Source organism: Haliaeetus albicilla, chromosome Z, assembly GCF_947461875.1.
Source record: "Haliaeetus albicilla chromosome Z, bHalAlb1.1, whole genome shotgun sequence".
NCBI classification, from domain to species: domain Eukaryota; kingdom Metazoa; phylum Chordata; class Aves; order Accipitriformes; family Accipitridae; genus Haliaeetus; species Haliaeetus albicilla.
The window spans coordinates 45,260,741-45,278,581 of record NC_091516.1 but is presented as its reverse complement, the minus strand read 5'-3'; the positions used below and the strand labels follow the sequence as shown (position 1 = coordinate 45,278,581).

At 39.9% G+C, this 17,841-nt stretch overlaps 1 protein-coding gene across 8 annotated transcripts in view; it reads right to left on the bottom strand.

The window, feature by feature from the left end:
• Nucleotides 1-880: 880 nt before the first annotated feature.
• RGMB (repulsive guidance molecule BMP co-receptor b) overlaps nt 881-17,841 on the bottom strand; it is a 47,393-nt gene continuing 30,432 nt past the window's right edge. For 2 of the 8 annotated variants that reach the window (XM_069775755.1, XM_069775763.1), the window contains exons 4-5: nt 16,928-16,996; nt 881-10,145 (exon numbers count right to left, since the gene is read on the bottom strand). In XM_069775755.1, coding sequence (XP_069631856.1) covers nt 10,096-10,145; nt 16,928-16,996 — 119 coding nt within the window. In that variant the 3' untranslated portion in view covers nt 881-10,095. The remainder of the gene's footprint in view (nt 10,146-16,927; nt 16,997-17,841) is intronic. The other 6 variants (XM_069775756.1, XM_069775760.1, XM_069775754.1 and 3 more) reach the window with 4 other exon arrangements.

The window sequence follows — 17,841 nt, the reverse complement described above, 5'->3', positions numbered from 1 at the left end:
AGAGGTTTTGGGAAGTAAGAATTCTGGTGACTGCAAGAGAAGTCCTTGTGTAGCTGTTGATAAAGATTCAGGTGTTTCATCTACTACACATGGAAGTCTAAGATTTCCATCTTAATTCTATTACTTTTTTCTAGTCTACCATTCCCAGTACTACCTAAAAAGAGTAGATTGTTGGTCAGTCTGAAAAAGCACATTAAAAACTGTATTGCTGCTAGTAGTTTTAAGGACAGAGAAATGCATGCTCTGATTGGTTGCCATTAGTTCATCAGCTGGTGTGTTGGCATTGTCGTCTACCTGCTCATACTCACTCTGTGTTTTCCCCATTTTGACCTTCAGTGCAGATGTCCTGGTGTCCGAGTGGCACTCAAGCAGCTTGTGGTTTCTGAGAACCTTTCACTACTATCAAGAACAGGACTTGCAAAGGATTCAGGCACCAGCCAAAAAAGGATGGCACTTCCTGCAGAAACATGACACTCCTACAACAGGGGTATGCCCTGACATGGACAGCACAGCAACCTAGAGCACTGACTCCCTAGGCTGAATACCTTTGATGCCTGTCTCTGAATACCTTTGATGCCCGTCTTCATTCTTTTCAGAGCTCAGTTGGCTTGTTTTGTCCCTGTATGATGTTCTGTCATCTGCAAATGGATCTTTTCACCTCCATAGCCCTTACTGTTTAGCTGTAGGGTTCCCACTTAAAATGTAAAATCCCAGTGGGGTACTCTTGTAGCAATGTATTTTAAGGAGCTGTTTCAATCTCCAGTATTATGCTTACTGTTGTGTTCAGTGACATCAGCTTTTCTTAGCAGGATGTTACATGACTGTTACTTAGGAAGATGGGTAAGGCTGAAGACACTAAAGGAGATCATCCTGATACAGCTTTTCTTCCTGATGAGACATTTTATTGAAAGTTGTTCCATGATCAAGTTTTATTTGAACTGCAAATTAATTAAATCCTAGCTTCTTTTTGTGTACTATGGCTGAAATGAGGTCTTCATTTTTACCTTTACAGAAGTAAATGTAGACAATCTCTTGCTTCTAACAGAGTAGTAAAGACTGTTAGAATAGGTAACACCTGGTATGAGTCATTCACTTGTACTGATCAAGGTTTATTTTCCTGAACTATGTCGGGACAGATATCTAGCGCTGTCGCTTGTATCTCTTCATTCTTCTAACAAGCTAGTATGGTTCCACCTGAAATTTAAGCTTTGTTCTTAAAACTTGATGCTGAAGTTTTTATTTGTGAAATGCTCCAGAAGCAGTAGCTAAGAAATGTGTGACACACTGCTAGGAGGAGAAAAAAGAGGAGGTTAGTGGAATTTGTTATTTGTTTCTTATCCTTTTAATTTTTCTCTGAAGTCTAATTATTCTTCTTAAGATAAAAGTTGAGAATAACTGAGTAATGGGGAGCACACTGTGGTCCACCCATCCTTACATTCTCACACTGTATGGGGTCAGTGAAAGATCTTCCTTTGGATATGGTCAACACTAAAATAATGTTTCTAGCATGTATTTTCCAACCCCTTAACCCTATCAATTTATTGGTAATTATCTTATTTTTTTATTTTCAAAATTTTTAACAAGTGAAACACTGCTTTTGGATAAATAATGATATTTAATGCTGGTTGTTAATTAGCATAAAAAAGTAAGAATTGCCATTGTCCTGTTGAAGAGAAAAATAACTATTTCTAAACCTAACATACAAAGAAAATACTTCTGCTTTTTAATTATTTGTAGCATCTTCACAAACTTCTTGTGTAAGTTGCTTACTTTGTTTTACACTCTAAAGCTCAGCACTAGGCTTTCAATTTATATTACAATCAATATAATTCCCACTTAAAATATGGCAGCAGAATATTTTTTAAAATCAGATATTTGTTCATATTCTGTATGAGATATATGGTAGAAAAAATTGGGGGTGGGGGTGTTGTTTTACAGAAAATGGGCAAGTCCTGGTCAAGTGCCTAATTTTCAGTTTACTCCAAATCTTCACTATTTACATAAATATAAATACAGAAAATTTGCATGCATTTATTGTGGATTATCAAGACTATTTCAAATTTGTTTTCTTCCATTAAAGAAGATATGACATACCATCATGAATCTTAATTGCTCACAGGAAGTCAAACTGAGCAGCAGTCCTTTGAGATACATAAGTGTTATGTGGATTTTATGAAGAAACTTCAAAGCAATTAATTATAATTCTATGTTTAGTCAACGCCTGAGATCTAACTGTAACCCCAAACTACTTAGTCCAAGCTTGATTCATGGCAGTACTTCTATTATTCTAGCTATAAGAAAAAAATGTAGCCATGTAATGCTCTACAATAACATATAAGAATTGCATGTGAAGTAGCTGCTCTGAACCTGGGTTAACTGCTTAATCTTTCTGTAACAAGCAACCCACAACCTTTGGCCACAGCAAGTAACATGGCCTCATATGGAAGTTCCTGTGCCCCTGGACCTCCCTTCCATTACAGGACCTGCATAGAAGATATCTCTTCTGCATATCATGGACATACCAATAGTCAGGCAGTAATGGTCCATTTCACCTAACCTTCAGGAAGTGTTTCCTTGGCAGTGTATGTTGTCTGTTACATGACTGAATATAAATAAGATACCGATCACTTTGCCTCCCACTGCATGGCCACAGAGGACCCTGCAGCACTTAGAGAAAAGGGCAGCAGGACACAGACTGCCAGAACAATTCATATACTGCACAGGTCAATCTTGGGCCACATTTGAAGGGCCTCTGGTAAAGAAGTCTGCAAGGGATGGACCATGGGCCAGATCTGGTTGGCAAGCCACAGCATGGGCACATTCTTACCGAGAAAGTTAATCCAGCTGTACCAGCTGTATTCTGGAATTGATTTGCAAACTTTTACTACAATATAGTGCCTTTTTCTGTGAAGATTGTAAATGAAAGCCAGTGAAAATACGCACTGCTGACTAAAGCCATATGAAATATTTTTCTGTTTAGGATTTCCTGCCAAAAATATTAATCTTAAACCTGAGCAAATTGGTGTAACGTAATTTTGACAGCTGGGCATTACCACCATTGATCCCATATAGTTAGAGGTACCATGTTTGCACCAACAAAAAGGAGGGCATTGCTGGAAGGAGGAAAGTCTTAACAGCTGTGTATGGAGTGCCTGGCTACACTTTGTGGGGAAAAGGAGTCAGATGAGTTTGTATTTCTTGGGTGCCAGCCAAGTGATCACTGGGTAGATGGTGTTCCAGGGTACTGCTAGTCCCTCTGACCCCTACTATTCAAACCTGAAGTATCCAAGCCCAGCCTGGTACTGAATGCCCCTGATGCTCCCAGCCCAAATTCCCATCCCACAGCTTCACCCTCAGTGTGTGTTTTTTGTCAGCCTACCCCAGAGGCAAGGAAGGAAAGCCTTTCTCTCAGCCTTCCTCTCCCTCTCACCATTGCTCTGCTTCTGAATCCATCTTCCCAACCCTATTCCAGCTTTCCATCAATGCCCTTAACTACATCCTCCAATCAATTTGTTTTCTCCAGGGCCTCTAACTCACTGCACTCATGCACGTAGCCTGCAGCCTCTCCACAGCTGATTTTTTTTGAAATGTGCTGTTTCTTTTGCTAGCCAATGCCCACCTTTACTCTTGGCTGGCTAGCGAAGCTTGTGCATCCCTGTAAAATCAAAGCTTGAATTCTCATTTTGGTGCGGATTTTGGAAACCCGGGCAGATTGCTCTTCCTCCAAATCAACCAAGGCAATCTTCAGAGAATAGAAAAGGAAGACATCCCAGGGGAAAAGTTACTCATGTAACATATCTAGGATTCTGTGAAGCATATTGTGTTCTTGGGAAATGCTTAATGAAGAGTTTATATCTTATATACATTCATACAGCTGAGTTCATACAGCTAAGATGGGTCTTACTGTAATTAAACTGCTAGGCTAAAAATCATGTAGAAAAATGAAGGTGAGAATGAGAAGGTGAGATACGGTGCAAGTCTGTTCTTAGGCTGTTAACAAGGAACTCGCAAAACTGCTAGAACTGGTAAAACCAGAGTAATCTACAGCATGAAGGTTTAATACAGATGCTGCTTAATGTTGCAACAGCCCTGTTTTTGACAGTTCTGCAGACCATCAGAGTAGTTTAACAGTGGATGAAATACTACAATAAAAAAATTGTCATCCTAAGAGCAGCTACTGTCAAATTGTTTCATGAGCTTTACTGAAAGTGAGCTGAAAAATCCATAATTATTGAAGACTTATGGAAATTGCTGATGCAAGACTTAAGGAGGTTTTAAAATATAAACTTTTGGTCCTGTTAGGCAGCTTAAATTTTGATCTCGATTGAGTTCATGCACTAAGGCTGAAGCCCAAAGAAAATACTTGGACGTTATTTATTTGCTAAAAGTAATTATTATGTTTGTCATAGGTTTTACAGCAAGCTCAGTTTTAAGTCTGTCTTCTCTCAAAATAAACATCCGGAACTCATGTCAGAAAATCATATACCACTGATCACATGTAAAAAATTAATTAGCTTTTATTTCTGCAGTAGTCTAAGACCTCAACTAAGTTTTAACTGCAACAGAGTTAGTATTTGCTGAAGTCATTGGAGCATTTGGAAAGTAATCTTCTCACTCCTCACTTAAATTAGCTACTGGTTTTGGTTTGCACTAATCCTAGCATTGATAAGTGACCACCTGTAGCATATAGACCAATTAACAAATGTTTCTTTAACATTCCTTTTAATCACAGAGGAGCAGAGAGAACTTCAAAGCTCTGATTTTTGTGAGCATATCAAGTCATCATTCTTTTAAGTGAAGCTCAGTTTAATCTTATATTAGAAGTTTCTGATATACTTAAGAATATATTCTGTGAAACTATCTATGTCTATCAGTATCATAATTACGTGCTATGTCTTGTGAATCTTGGAATTGTGAAATGTGGTCGATGACTGAGCAACATGCACAACTACCATGGCACTGAGCATCCGTAATAAAACTCTCAGAAGGCCACAGCCTTAAATGCCTTTCAGTTCTTTTGTCTGGAACCACCTGTTCCATCTCTTTTTGGTACTGTTTGCAAAGAATTTGTTAATCTGAGAGATAGCTTTCTGTTTTAAATTTTTAACTAAATTAGATTGGTGGGGGGTGATTATATTCTTCCTGTAATGAAATCTGCAGATAGATTGTCTATCTAGAACAGAATAGGCAGATCAGTTTTAAAAGATCTCAAATAGAAAATTGTAATTCTACCTCACTGAAGTCTACCAAAACTATCAAATCTAGAAGGGTAAGGTCTAATCCAGTCTTTTTCCTAGCATGAAAGTAAACAGGGCTGGAAAATTTCCTTTACCTTCACAAGATCTTAAAGGTTCACTAAGTCACATCAAATTCCAAATAAATACATCTGAAGAGTTAGGATTCAGATACTCATTAACCTTAATGCTAGAGGGAAGCACGTGCAGGAAAGAGATACTCCATGAGCTTTAATGAAAAAGAAAATGCACATGAAGCACTGCATTCTCTAGTTTGGTGCTTTAAAACTTTATTCTTCCCTTCAAATGTGTTTACTGGGACAGTCTCTAGCTAGTGACCGAAGAGAGATGTTTGGAGTGTATGTCCATGAGCTAACAGAACAGATCACCCTGTAGGTCCTACATATTCCAGCACATTCTGGTCAAGTTTTTAAAGTATGAACTCCCATTCTATCTGGTATGTTATCTTTGATAGTGCAGCCTTCCCCATTCTGTTTTAATTAAGTGAATTCATTATAAGATGAATAATATTTGTTTTCAGACAAGAATACAGCCAGAATACTAGAACAAATGAATATGAAATTATCTGAAAGGCAAAGTAGGCCCAATTATTACAGTCTGCAAGTATGTGTATCTCTTGAAATAGTTACCTTTGCAAAGTTCAAGGATGTAGCCTCAGACAATCATAGATGAATGCCCTTCTGCAGTTTTAAAATTCTGGAGAAACTCCATAATCATGACTGCATGCAGGAGAAAACCCAACCCTAGTTGTACTGTCATAGAAATACAATGGGAAAATGTGTGAAGTTTAAAGAGGTTCTATTATTTCAAGTTGCAGTACTGAAAACACGGAAGTATGATGTAAGTTATAGCATCAATTTACTTGTAAATTATCCAATTTGCTTTTAAATTTTTTAATATTCCATCTGTACTTAAGGATGACTCTTGCAATTTGATGGAAAATTATTCTTGATAAGGACGACAATGTTATTTAAGCATAAAACTCAAAACAGACCTTATTATTACAACTACAACCTATGTTTCCATAAATACAAAAAGACATTGTCATTATTAACTTGAAATTTGTTTACATTAACTGTGAGTCAAGTTATTCTTCCATTCATAACCCAAAGGCTTAATAAATGGGTTTGTAATATAATAACATACAGAATAAACAGATGGACTAACAGCCTACCATTTTTTTTACAAAATAAACGTTTTCAATAAATACACTGTAAACATTCAAAACTGAGGCACGATATTTTTAGATGACAGTATTTTAATTTTTTTTCCATAAATGTAAGAATGACTTGACATTTGCATAATTGCAAAACAAATCACTTAGAAGTTAGGAGATTCCAGAACTAAGTTTGCTTGCAGAATCTTAATTCAGACCTCTCTATGCAATTCTCATGATGCAACTTTAATGACAGAGCCCCAAACTACTACTTCTAGGAAAGCCCACTTCATCCACTGCAGACAGTGCATGAAGTAAATTCAGTATTTCTTTTATCATTATTCAGTGTATGATCACAGAATAAAAAACTAATCATTTCTTCTCAGGTGCAGTGATATAGTCAATTTAGTACTGCAAACACTTTAAAATGTATGTTTTATGAGATGAATTGGTGTTATCCCAGCATAACAAGGGGGATATGAGACATACATCTGTTAGTAGTAATGTCTTTTGAACACCAAAATACTTTAATGTGAGTATTTTATTTCATCCTTACTTGGTGGTTCCAAATACTACAATTTATTCGGTGTTTCTTTATCCCTTAATATATCCTTTCAGCCATCAGCATTGACTCAGATCTCTTCACCTAGGATTTCTTCTCCTAGCTTGTTCCTGAGTCCTCCATGAAGGATCTCTGATTGCAGCAGGAAGGCAAGCATGGCCAGTGACAGATGTTCCTGTTGGGGCAAGCTGGGAGATTAGACAAGCTCATTCACTTGTCTGAAAAATAGCATGTGGGAATTCTGGTTACTAAACCAAGTCTTTTCATTGGCTCTTGGCTTAAAAGTAAAATACTTAGCAGATGTGAGAAACAAAACGAGGAAGCTGAAAACAGGCATGTTGAGGGAGATCTGTTTGAAGTTACACGTCACTTCACAAACGTTGAAAATGAACTGGGTACAGATGTAGCCCTGCTTCTCTAGAGTAGGAATGCATGTGTAATGATCTTCCTCTCTTTTTCACACTTGGAAACTTGAGTGCTAAGTTGAATGAAAATTTTAAAGTTCAGCTTTAGAGGTCCAGTGCATCAATGTTGTTCTGACCAAATAGCTTCTTCTGGAATTTTTTCAACAGAAGTGCCCATCAGGTTCATGAGTGAGACTCAGACTCCTGCCTGTATCTCTGTGAGGGAGAAAATACAGAACAGCTGCAACTTTAACTTGGTTCTCTCTTCCCATCTGTTGTAAAGATGGCAAGTGGTTGAATGTAATCTTAAAACTGAAAACATTAGACATCTGGCCAAACATTATTGGTCTTGCTGGTGTCCCACATATAAATACCCTGGTATTCCCAAATGCCAAAATTACACAGAGTGACAGAATAAGCAACCTTTGGGCTATGTAACTGGCATCATCTGTGGAAAGCGTTTTGTCAAAGTAGTTAGTTGTCTCACCAAACACTGTGGATGACTACTCCAGTGTATCTTCCATCTGCTTTAGGAGTGTGACAGCAAAGTAAGTATGTAAGGAATCAAATCTTTTGATGTTTGCCAAACACTGAACCTAGCTGCAACACAGATATCAGGTTTGGAAGACTGGCCCTGAAATAACTGTTCCACAGAGACAGTGAAAAAATCTGAATTTCAGCCAGCTGTGAAAGAAGTTGCTCCATGGTCATTCACAGAAATGCTAGAACACAGCTGCAGATGAAAGAACATGTGTGCTCTGTGGCAGTCAACAGCACCTGGCTCTCATGGCCTGCCCCTCCATTCATGCTTCTTGGGAGTATGGGAGAAACAGGCAATTTAGATAGAGTTGTGTGGTTACAGCTATTTAAAGAAAACACAAAACATCCTCTGCCAACGACCTCTCCTTGCCACCCAAACAGAGACTGATGGATGCTACAGGACATTATTCACTCTGTCATAACTGATTCTTCAACTGCAACATCTTGAAGAATAATTACGGCGGGGCGGGATAAATAGCTATGGCACCCACAACTCAGTAATTATAATTGTTTATTTTATAACCATCTGACCACCTAAATTTGGAGGCTTCAGATTCTACAGAATCTGAGATTTTTGGATAACAGCATATCCATTTAGTCATATGTAAAAGGAAATTCTGTCTTATTAGTGGAAATATTATTTTGGGGAGCCTAGTAAGGAAGAAATTTTTTTCAGATCCTCTTGTCCCAAAATATATGTTGTCAATTCTGGTTTATTACTTTCAATAACTCAGAACTTTTATATCACTGACTTAAAAGGTTTGAGTTCCTCATTGTTCTCAGATTCTTTTGAGCCAGGTGCCTGATGTTATCATTGTGGATGTACAGAAGTTTCCAGAAAATGTGAAATACTTGGCAAACACCCTATGCATCTATGATAGGATTTTAGATTGAGTAAGGAGTAGATTTTTGAAGTGCATTTCCTGATCCCTTCCACTCTCTGGACTTTGATTTGCACTGTTGAACAACCTCTCTCTGCACAAGCCTGGTTATCATCAGATAAAGCCAAAGGGGAAGACACCCTCCCAAGCACCCAGGCCACAGAAGCAGATGAAGCTCAACTGATGCAACTCCATTCTCCCCAAAGGTGTGTGGTATGGATGTTGGGTCCTCAACTCTTTTTTATTTCTTTTTTGACTCTGCAAACCCACTCCTACTGCACTGCATGACTTACTAATGTAGACATAGCTTTCCTTCCCCCTAAGAAAAGCAGTGAAAGAGCGCAGAAAAACTGAAAAACTTTTGCACACAGCCCACCCTGGGGATATCTTTTCAGATTAGTGGTTCCCAGCAAATGCAGAGATGTCACACCTGTCCTTTTCCTGACAATTCCAGCGCTTTCATGTTTACTCCAGGACTCTCACACAGGCATACAAATTAGCAAAGATCTGACACAGTACCAGCTGTTTTAGGCATTGTTAGCTTTTAACCTCTCAATTAAGAATTTTAATGAGATAGTGAGGTACTCTCCATTTGCACCAAATATTCTGTATTATACTAAAAATAAGTGCTTTGTTCTGTCACTTCAGTAAAAATGATCAGACAGAACAATTTGCTGTACTTATTGAATGCAGTTGATTAAGTAGAACATGCCTGAAAAGACAAGTTCTGATGAAGTATCCTCATTTCTTCCTCATGATTACTTCTTCCCTTCATATATGTCACCAAGAAACAGCCCTACGGCAGCTACTGTAAATGCTTGTTTGTACATTTCAAATCTCTCAAGTGCTTTATTATTTCTATGACTGTTTTTTTAGATACGAAGTGCTCTTGGTTTTTTCCTTTTAACATGATTTTAGAAAGGGAAAATATGGAGCGATTTTTAGGAGTGAGCAGAAAGTATTGCTCTATTTGCTAATCAGAAAGTACTGCTTGAAGTGCATGTTTATTTACTGAGCTCAGCTTCATTTTGTTTTGTAAATTCACTTTAAATGATGTAGTCTTTGTAACAGGATATACTTTCTTTTCTCCTTTACACTGCTATTCAATCTTCTCATATGATAGAGATGATACATTTTTATAATTGGGGTTCCATGTTTCATCTTGAGTAGAAGATGGGGTGGGAATGTTTCTTCTCTTGCCAGATATGCAGAGCAGCAGTTGAAGCCACTGGAGGGAGCTGCACTTCCAGCTACCTTGCACAGCATGGGAGCTGCTGAAATGCTTCCCATGGAAAATTCAGAGCACAGTTTCCACTTTAAGACTGCATGCCTGTGAAAGCTTAATACCTAAATGATTAAAAGAAATCTATTTACAAATGTTTGCACGAGCAGTCATATGTAAATACCAAATACTGATTTCTCTAAATTTACTAGCAATGGTCAGTAATTTCAAAGAATACAGTACCCTGAATGCTTCTAACATGAATGATTTCTTTTCCTGAAGCATTGGGAATGTTAGATTGTTAATTAGATGTTATATATTTGAGGAATAACCATAAGATTATTTGTATTTATTTTCAGCTTTTTGAGTAGTTCAATTTGACAGGTGAAATTTTCATGCTTCCTGTGGTCTGTGTATTTCTCTCAAACTTAATTCGTATGTAAAATATGTTAGATGTACTTTTGAGTACCAGAATGGAGCAATCTTCTTGTCATGAATTCCAAAACAGGAAATTTGAGAACTAGACAGTTCGTACAATTAATTTCACATCTTTCTGGACTGTGAAGTGAGCCCTGTTTTATTTTCCCACTGAAAGAAAAATCAGATTCTAAAAATGGCCACTATGGCACAAATATGAGGAGGTCATTGTGGCTATTTCTGATGTATTTTATTGCTTGTAATGAGTATTTCTAGGAAAGCTTGCAGCATCAGAAAGAGGGATGAGAATAGAGGAGCAAAGCGTCATAGAATCCAAGAGAAGACGTTTGTATCAATGTCTCAGCTGATGGATAAAGTGAAACTTTCATCGTGGATTTGGATAATACCATGATAACACTGTGCAACCCTTAGGGTTCATGAAAAAGAGCAAAGCAGACAAAGAGCAAAGGAGAGTTTTCCCAGCAATCCACTGGCATTAATTAAAGTCTAGGGCAGTGCTTCTCAGCCTTGTTAACTTGTGCTTGACCTGGCTTAATCATGTCTCCTGATAGCAATAAGGGATGTGTCAGCTTCTCAGAGATGCTGTGGCTTCAAAAGCCTGAACCCCTGCTGTACCTGAGGAAGCAGGCAGAGTCTGTGCATACAGGCGTGGGAAATGAAGACTCTCAGGAAGGCAAAGGCTGGAAACTGGTGGCTTTCAGTCCCAGGAGGGTATTCTGCCCCACCTGCAGGTCTTCACCTACAGAAAAGATTCAGTGTCCTGGTAGCAGATGAGGGGTTAGGAGCTGCATCTGATGAAGCACCCCACCTGGCTGCACCTGAGCCCCATGGCAGCTGGGGAAAGTAGCAAGTGATAGCAGTGCGGAACTGCCTGCTGTGGCGCAAAGGTCTCCATCTGCTGACCCGACCTAGGAGGTCTGCTGCTTGCCAGGGATTCAGGTCCAGGACATTGTGGGGAGGCTGCCAAGGTTTCTCTGGCTCTCGGCCTATTCCCCACTGCTGCTCGTCCACATGAGCACCAGCAGTGCAGCCAGGGCAGACCGAGCATAGCAAGAATGACTACACGGCTCTGGAGGCGAGGGCCAAGGGCACCAGGGCACACTGGTGTCACTTGCCCATAAAAGGAGGAGCTTGAGGAGGACTAGATAGATCCTGCAGGTCAACAACCACTTTTGCAGCTGGTATCAATTATAGGGTTTTGGTTTTTATGACTGCCAGGCCATTTTGAGGACCAAGGACTGCTAATTGGTCCCACCTGACTGAGTATGACAAAACATCTTGATCCCTTTGTCAAGTCTCACCAACCTGGTGAGAAGAGCTTTAAACTAGGAACAGCAAGGGAGGGAGACGATGATCCACAATCAGGAAAGGAAGTTGTAGCCTAGATTGACAAGCAAAGGGCACAGGGTGATGTAGACAGGAGGGACCCTGCAGCTAGTAGAATAGGGTGGAAGGGGACCTGCCTCAAGAGTAGGCACACAAACAAGGATGTGCAGAGAGGACTGCATGATGGCAAAAGCTCTCACACCCCTTCTGGAAGATCATTGTGACTGGGTGCCTCTCTACATGCATGTAGCATGTAGTCACTAGGGACTTCACCTGACTGCCATGACTTTTCAAACACAACAGAAAGCACCTTAGCGACTACATCTGCCAGATCCCTCAGGATCTTGGGATGCATCTCGTCAGGTCCCATGGACTTGTGGATGTTCAAAATCCAGGCTCATCTGCAAAAATAGAAGTTTGTTACCTTACACAGATTACAGCCTTTAATCACTGAAGAATTGAGAAACCTGGATTCAATATTGCAGTCCTCAGAGCCTGCACACAGCTGTTGCCTAATCCAGTAGTACCTGAAGGGCCTCATATATTAAAATTTACTGCCTTTCTGTATTTCTGCTTCTGATCACACACCTACACTACCCCCTGGCTTCAGAGGTCTGAGCAGCTCAGTGCTATCTCCTGCCTACATCCAAGAGGATACATTTCTATGCTGGTCTTCCTTCAGGGTTCAATCTTGTAGGCATTATCATTTGCACCTTCACTGCCACATGCCAACGTTGATGTTTTTATTTCCCCTTGTGGCTTTGGCAAGATTTCTGTTGACATAACACCAGAAAAGGGTTAGGTATTATCCACGTGTAGAGGGCTATGTTGTGAATTTCTTCAGTCTACGTAGAAAATCTCCAAGCGTAGGAAAGTGAGAACACAAAGCTCTGTTAACTCCACAATGGAATACTGTATTTTTCTTGTGGGCTGCATATCTGCTTGCCTGAATTAGATTTGTGGGTGTCAGAGTGGGAAGGCATTGCTGAAAACCTAGAGATGAAATGGTAACTTCAGCTCCACTGCTTCCTTGACAGCACAAGGCACTCAGTGTAAGGAAGCTGAGAAGTGTTTTGATCCTTTATAGAAAAATGCAGTTATTGGTCACTGCTATGAGCTTGAAACAAAGCTTTGGAGGGCACAGGCAGGGGAAAGAGCTTTCCCAAGATTCAGGGATGCAGTCCTCCAGCCAAAGCTGATACACGATACTCTAATCCCTATATTCAAAGTTATGTGTAAGGGTGAAATAAATGAATGAAAGAATTCTATTGCCCCTTTATGAGTAGGATAGACTGAATGCTTACTTTATGGATAAGAAACAGAGGTGAAAAGGATTGTCAGTGGATATGCTCTTTATTCAAGATGGAGAAATGCCTAATTGTCTTAGAAGTTCTAAACCACCACATAAAGTCACTTTGGCACATCCGAAAATGGTATCCCGAGACTGAAAATCAAGCAGGGTCTCTATGTACATACTGATTCATGTGCACACTTAGTCTCCAAGATCTCTGCTGAGGGGAGCAGAAAAATACCCCACTGTCGTGGTTTAACCCCAGCCAGCAACTAAGCACCACGCAGCCGCTCACTCACTCCCCCCCATCCAGTGGGATGGGGGAGAAAATCAGGAAAAGAAGTAAAACTCGGGGGTTGAGATAAGAATGGTTTAATAGAACAGAAAAGAAGAAACTAATAGTGATAATGATAACACTAATAAAATGACAACAGTAGTAATAAAAGGATTGGAATTTACAAATGATGCACAGGGCAATTGCTCACCACCCGCCGACCGACACCCAGCCAGGCCCCGAGCAGCGATTCCCTGCCCCCACTTCCCAGTTCCTAAACTAGATGGGACGTCACATGGTATGGAATACACTGTTGGCCAGTTTGGGTCAGGTGCCCTGGCTGGGCATGAGAAGCTGAAAAATCCTTGACTATAGTCTAAACACTACTGAGCAACAACTGAAAACATCAGTGTTACCAACATTCTTCTCATACTGAACTCAAAACATAGCACTGTACCAGCTACTAGGAAGACAGTTAACTCTACCCCAGCTGAAACCAGGACACCCACCTAAATTGTTATCTATCTGGGGAATTTTCATTAATGACTGTCAGATAACCTTTATTGTCCACAATTAAACTGCAGTTAGCAGCTGTATATTTAATGCAAGTACTCCACCAGAGACCACTATTGACTATATTGTCATTTAACTACTGGCTATTTAAATATCCAGTAAAAATATCCTCTGAGCAAAGCTGAATTTGGGAAGATTTTTACTTCTTGTCATCAGACTAACAACTTGTTCACTTATAAATGAACTGCTTTTAGATTGCAGGGTTGCAGGTTTTGGCTGTTGTTTTTTACCCAGAGAGACACTACATAGCATGTTGATTTTAAGGATTTGCATTGTAATTGTCAGCACTACCAGACAAGTGATCTTTTCTTAATATTGAAAGAGCTGGTAAGATTTCACTTTTGACGTGAACCTCCTTATTTCCCCCTCCTTCTTACCATGCTTTGGTTCATGTCTCTGACTAGATGAAATGGATCTTTCCTGGTGAAACTAAATGGGAAAAAGTGTTCCAGAAGATCATGTAATGCACTCCAGATGCTGACAGCTGTTTGCTCTGTTCAAGCCAGTGTAGAAATAAGCCAAAGCAAAATCCTCTGAAATGTGCAGAACGAGATTTCACTATGCACTTCTGCTCCCATCAGACAATGTAGGAGCAATATCCTAACACTTTTTTTCAACAAAGTTCTACTTGGCTTGTTTTTTGTAATTGTGAATTCAGATATTTTACCAGAGTCTAAACCCAGAAGTAGAAAGTTTTTCCATTTGTAAGGGTCCTCTATTTCAGTCAGTGAAACAGCCACATCAGGATTCCCAGGTTTTCTGAACAGGTCAACATTAAAAAATAATGCATGTAGAGAAAGCTAAAAAGTAGTCCACAATCTTACAAGGGTTAGCTGAAGCTCTGCTGACAAAGAAAAATCTCTTAGATCTCTTAGCATTTCTGTCAATGGACATGCATGTTTACTTGTAGAAAACTTTCAAGGACTCAAACGCAGAGGGTCATCACTGAAGGACTTGGTATTTTTTGACTGAGGAGCCTTAACTCATTGTGGGGAGAGCGGAAGACTGTGATTGCCATAGACGTAGGTGCATCTGAAATGATTTTTCACTAAATATTCTTATTATAGAGGAATATCTATGTCTGATTTCCCAATGGGACTGTGTATTGATCTCTTTAGCATACATAAAGGCCATCTCATTTGCAAGAAGAGGTGAGACTTGTGACTTTTTTATATGCACATTAAATATATATATATATATATATATATATATTCTGAAATGGTGGCATTCCAAAGAATCACAAACTCTACTTGTGCAAGCCACAGTTTAATTATTAGGGCCTTTTTACAGGATTTATAATTGCTAAAGTATTGTAAAATAACTAAATGAAAAAAGCCCCAAATATTATTTTTTCAAAAAGTCTATTCTGATATCACCTACCTCTCATAGTTTAGTATCAACTTACTTATTTTACAGGGAATTAGTTAATCATGTTTTAAGGAAGCTGGGGAGAGATGACTGGCAGCACCTGAAGAAGCAAAGAGTAGATGAAGGCAGGTCATGCCAAACCACTGGCACTGCATCAAGGTCAGGACAAAGAAATTAGAGACGGCACCACAGACAATGAGGTACATTACTTTTCCACTTGCCCTAGCCACCAGGAGGGTTTCCCACTGTTGGACTATCTCTACAGAGAGACTGGGTTAGAGAGAGAGTTATTCCTTTGACATGAGATGCTACCCCAATTATACAAAGTGGGAGTGATGTGTTTCAATCCTAACACAGTCTTTAAAGGCAGGTCTCATGTGCTTCTAAGCAGACTGGTATGAAAAAGCTGAGCATTTGTTCTGAGGAAGGACAGCTGCTGGACCAGGCTTTTGGGGTTCTTATAAAAGGGAGGCCAAGTTAAAGGATTTAATCAGATACAGGTAGGTACTGAGCTATTTGTATTGAGGATGTTACAGGCATCTGCAATGATTTCAGCTAGCTTTTAAAATCACTTAAGTCATATACTGGACCTACACTTCAGCCACTGCAGTGCTAGGAAGCATAGCATGCAGACATTTAGGCTGCACTGCTATCTAGTTAGACGTTTTGAGAGTGAGACACCTTGAAGCAAGTAAGGATCCAAAGCAAGAGTTTTTAGCTTTTAGCTATCCAGTAGGAAGTACTGGGGTAAAATTCTCATAGGACTTCACAACTCCAGCTCAGAAGTAGTGCTCTTCTCATCTACCAGAGTTCCCAGCTAAGGAGGCAGCTTGCACTTTCATTTATCACTGCCAGATAAAAGCTGATAAACCCAGCAGGATAATGATTATTACAGTGTGCTGGTTTTGGCTGGGATAGAGTTAATTTTCTTCACAGTAGCTAGTATGGGGCTATGTTTTTGTATTTGTGCTGAAAACAGTGTTGATAGTACAGGGATGTTTTAGTTACTGCTGAGCAGTGCTTACACAGAACCAAGGCCTTTTCTGCTTCTCACCGCATCACACCAGCAAGAAGGCTGGAGAAGCACAAGAAGTTGGGAGGTGACACAGACAGGATGGCTGACCCCGACTGACCAAAAGGATGTTCCAGACCACTATGACATCATGCTCAGCATATAAAGCTGAGGGAAGAAGAAGGAAGGGGCGGAAGGAGGACGTTGGGAGTTATGGTGTTTGTCTTCCCAAGTAACGGTTACTTGGGATGGAGCCCTGCTTTCCTGGAGGTGACTGAACACCTGCTTGCCAACGGGAAGTGGTGAATTAATTCCTTGTTTTGCTTTGCTTGCATGCACGGCTTTTGCTTTACCTATTAAACTGTCTTTATCTCAGCCCACGAGTTTTCTCACTTTTGCTCTTCTGATTCTCTCCCCCATCCCACTGTGAGGAAGGTGAGTGAGCAGCTGCATGGTGCTTGGTTGCTGGCTAGATACAGTCAACCAAGAAAGCAGGAAACATTTGTTTAAACATCTCCTTCACATAATTTAGAGAGGGGATTCCAACAAACACAAATCTCTTATTTTCTAGTCAAACACATTAATAATTTGGCTGCAGAGTATTTAAGGGTTTTGGCAATCTCACCTGTTGAAACTTCTGCTTTCTGTAAAACACTTGTATGGTAATGGCAGCAAGGGACACACCAAGGACAGCCTAAAAGGTAAAACACATTAATTAGAAAACACAGCCCTTGCTCCTATGCAGATGTATGTTATATGCCTTCTATCATTCACTGGAAAACGTAAACAGTCTGAGAATTAAATGCCAAAATTAAGATTAGAAGCCTTACCCACTATGGTCCCACTGAATCTCTTCTTTCCTCTTGTCCCCTGACTCCCGCCTCTTTTTTCTCTTCTCCCCCCGACCGCACACAGACCTGCTTTGGGAGGGGAGAAGGGCCCAGTACAGAAAGGATTCGGCAGCCTTGTTGCCTTCTTCAGGTATGGTTTCAAGAAAAATCAAATATTGAAAGCTTCAGTGTGCAGGCCAGGCCAAGAAGGTCAGGTGTGAGGTTTTCAGAGGCCAAGGTGTATCTATCAGTCAGGCCTGGGAGATGGATGTGGTGCTGTGCAGGAAATGCTGGGTCAGCTGGCTTGTCTCGACTAAGTCGTCCCTGAATAGGAACCTAGGCTGGAATTTAAGATGTACCCATCAGGGCTGGACTAATTTATCTGACTTCAGCTATTTAAAAATTAGCTGCCTGGGTCTCTCCTCTACTGAAGGATATCAGTAGGCACCTCCAGAAGACAATTCAACCCAACCTACAATATTGCCATTTACTCCACTCACTAGAGAGAAGGCCTGCATGTTTAGTTTACTGAATTTATGTGAAATAACTCTCAAGCATAAAGTATGCCACCAATCTCCTTCAAGGCACTCATGACCTTGTTTGGATAAAGCTATCACTTTATAACAACACGGAATGGCATTTATTTGATAATAGCTCCTGACTGTTAGGGCACTGGCACTCTCGCAAGATGTGAAAGATAAAGGCAGAA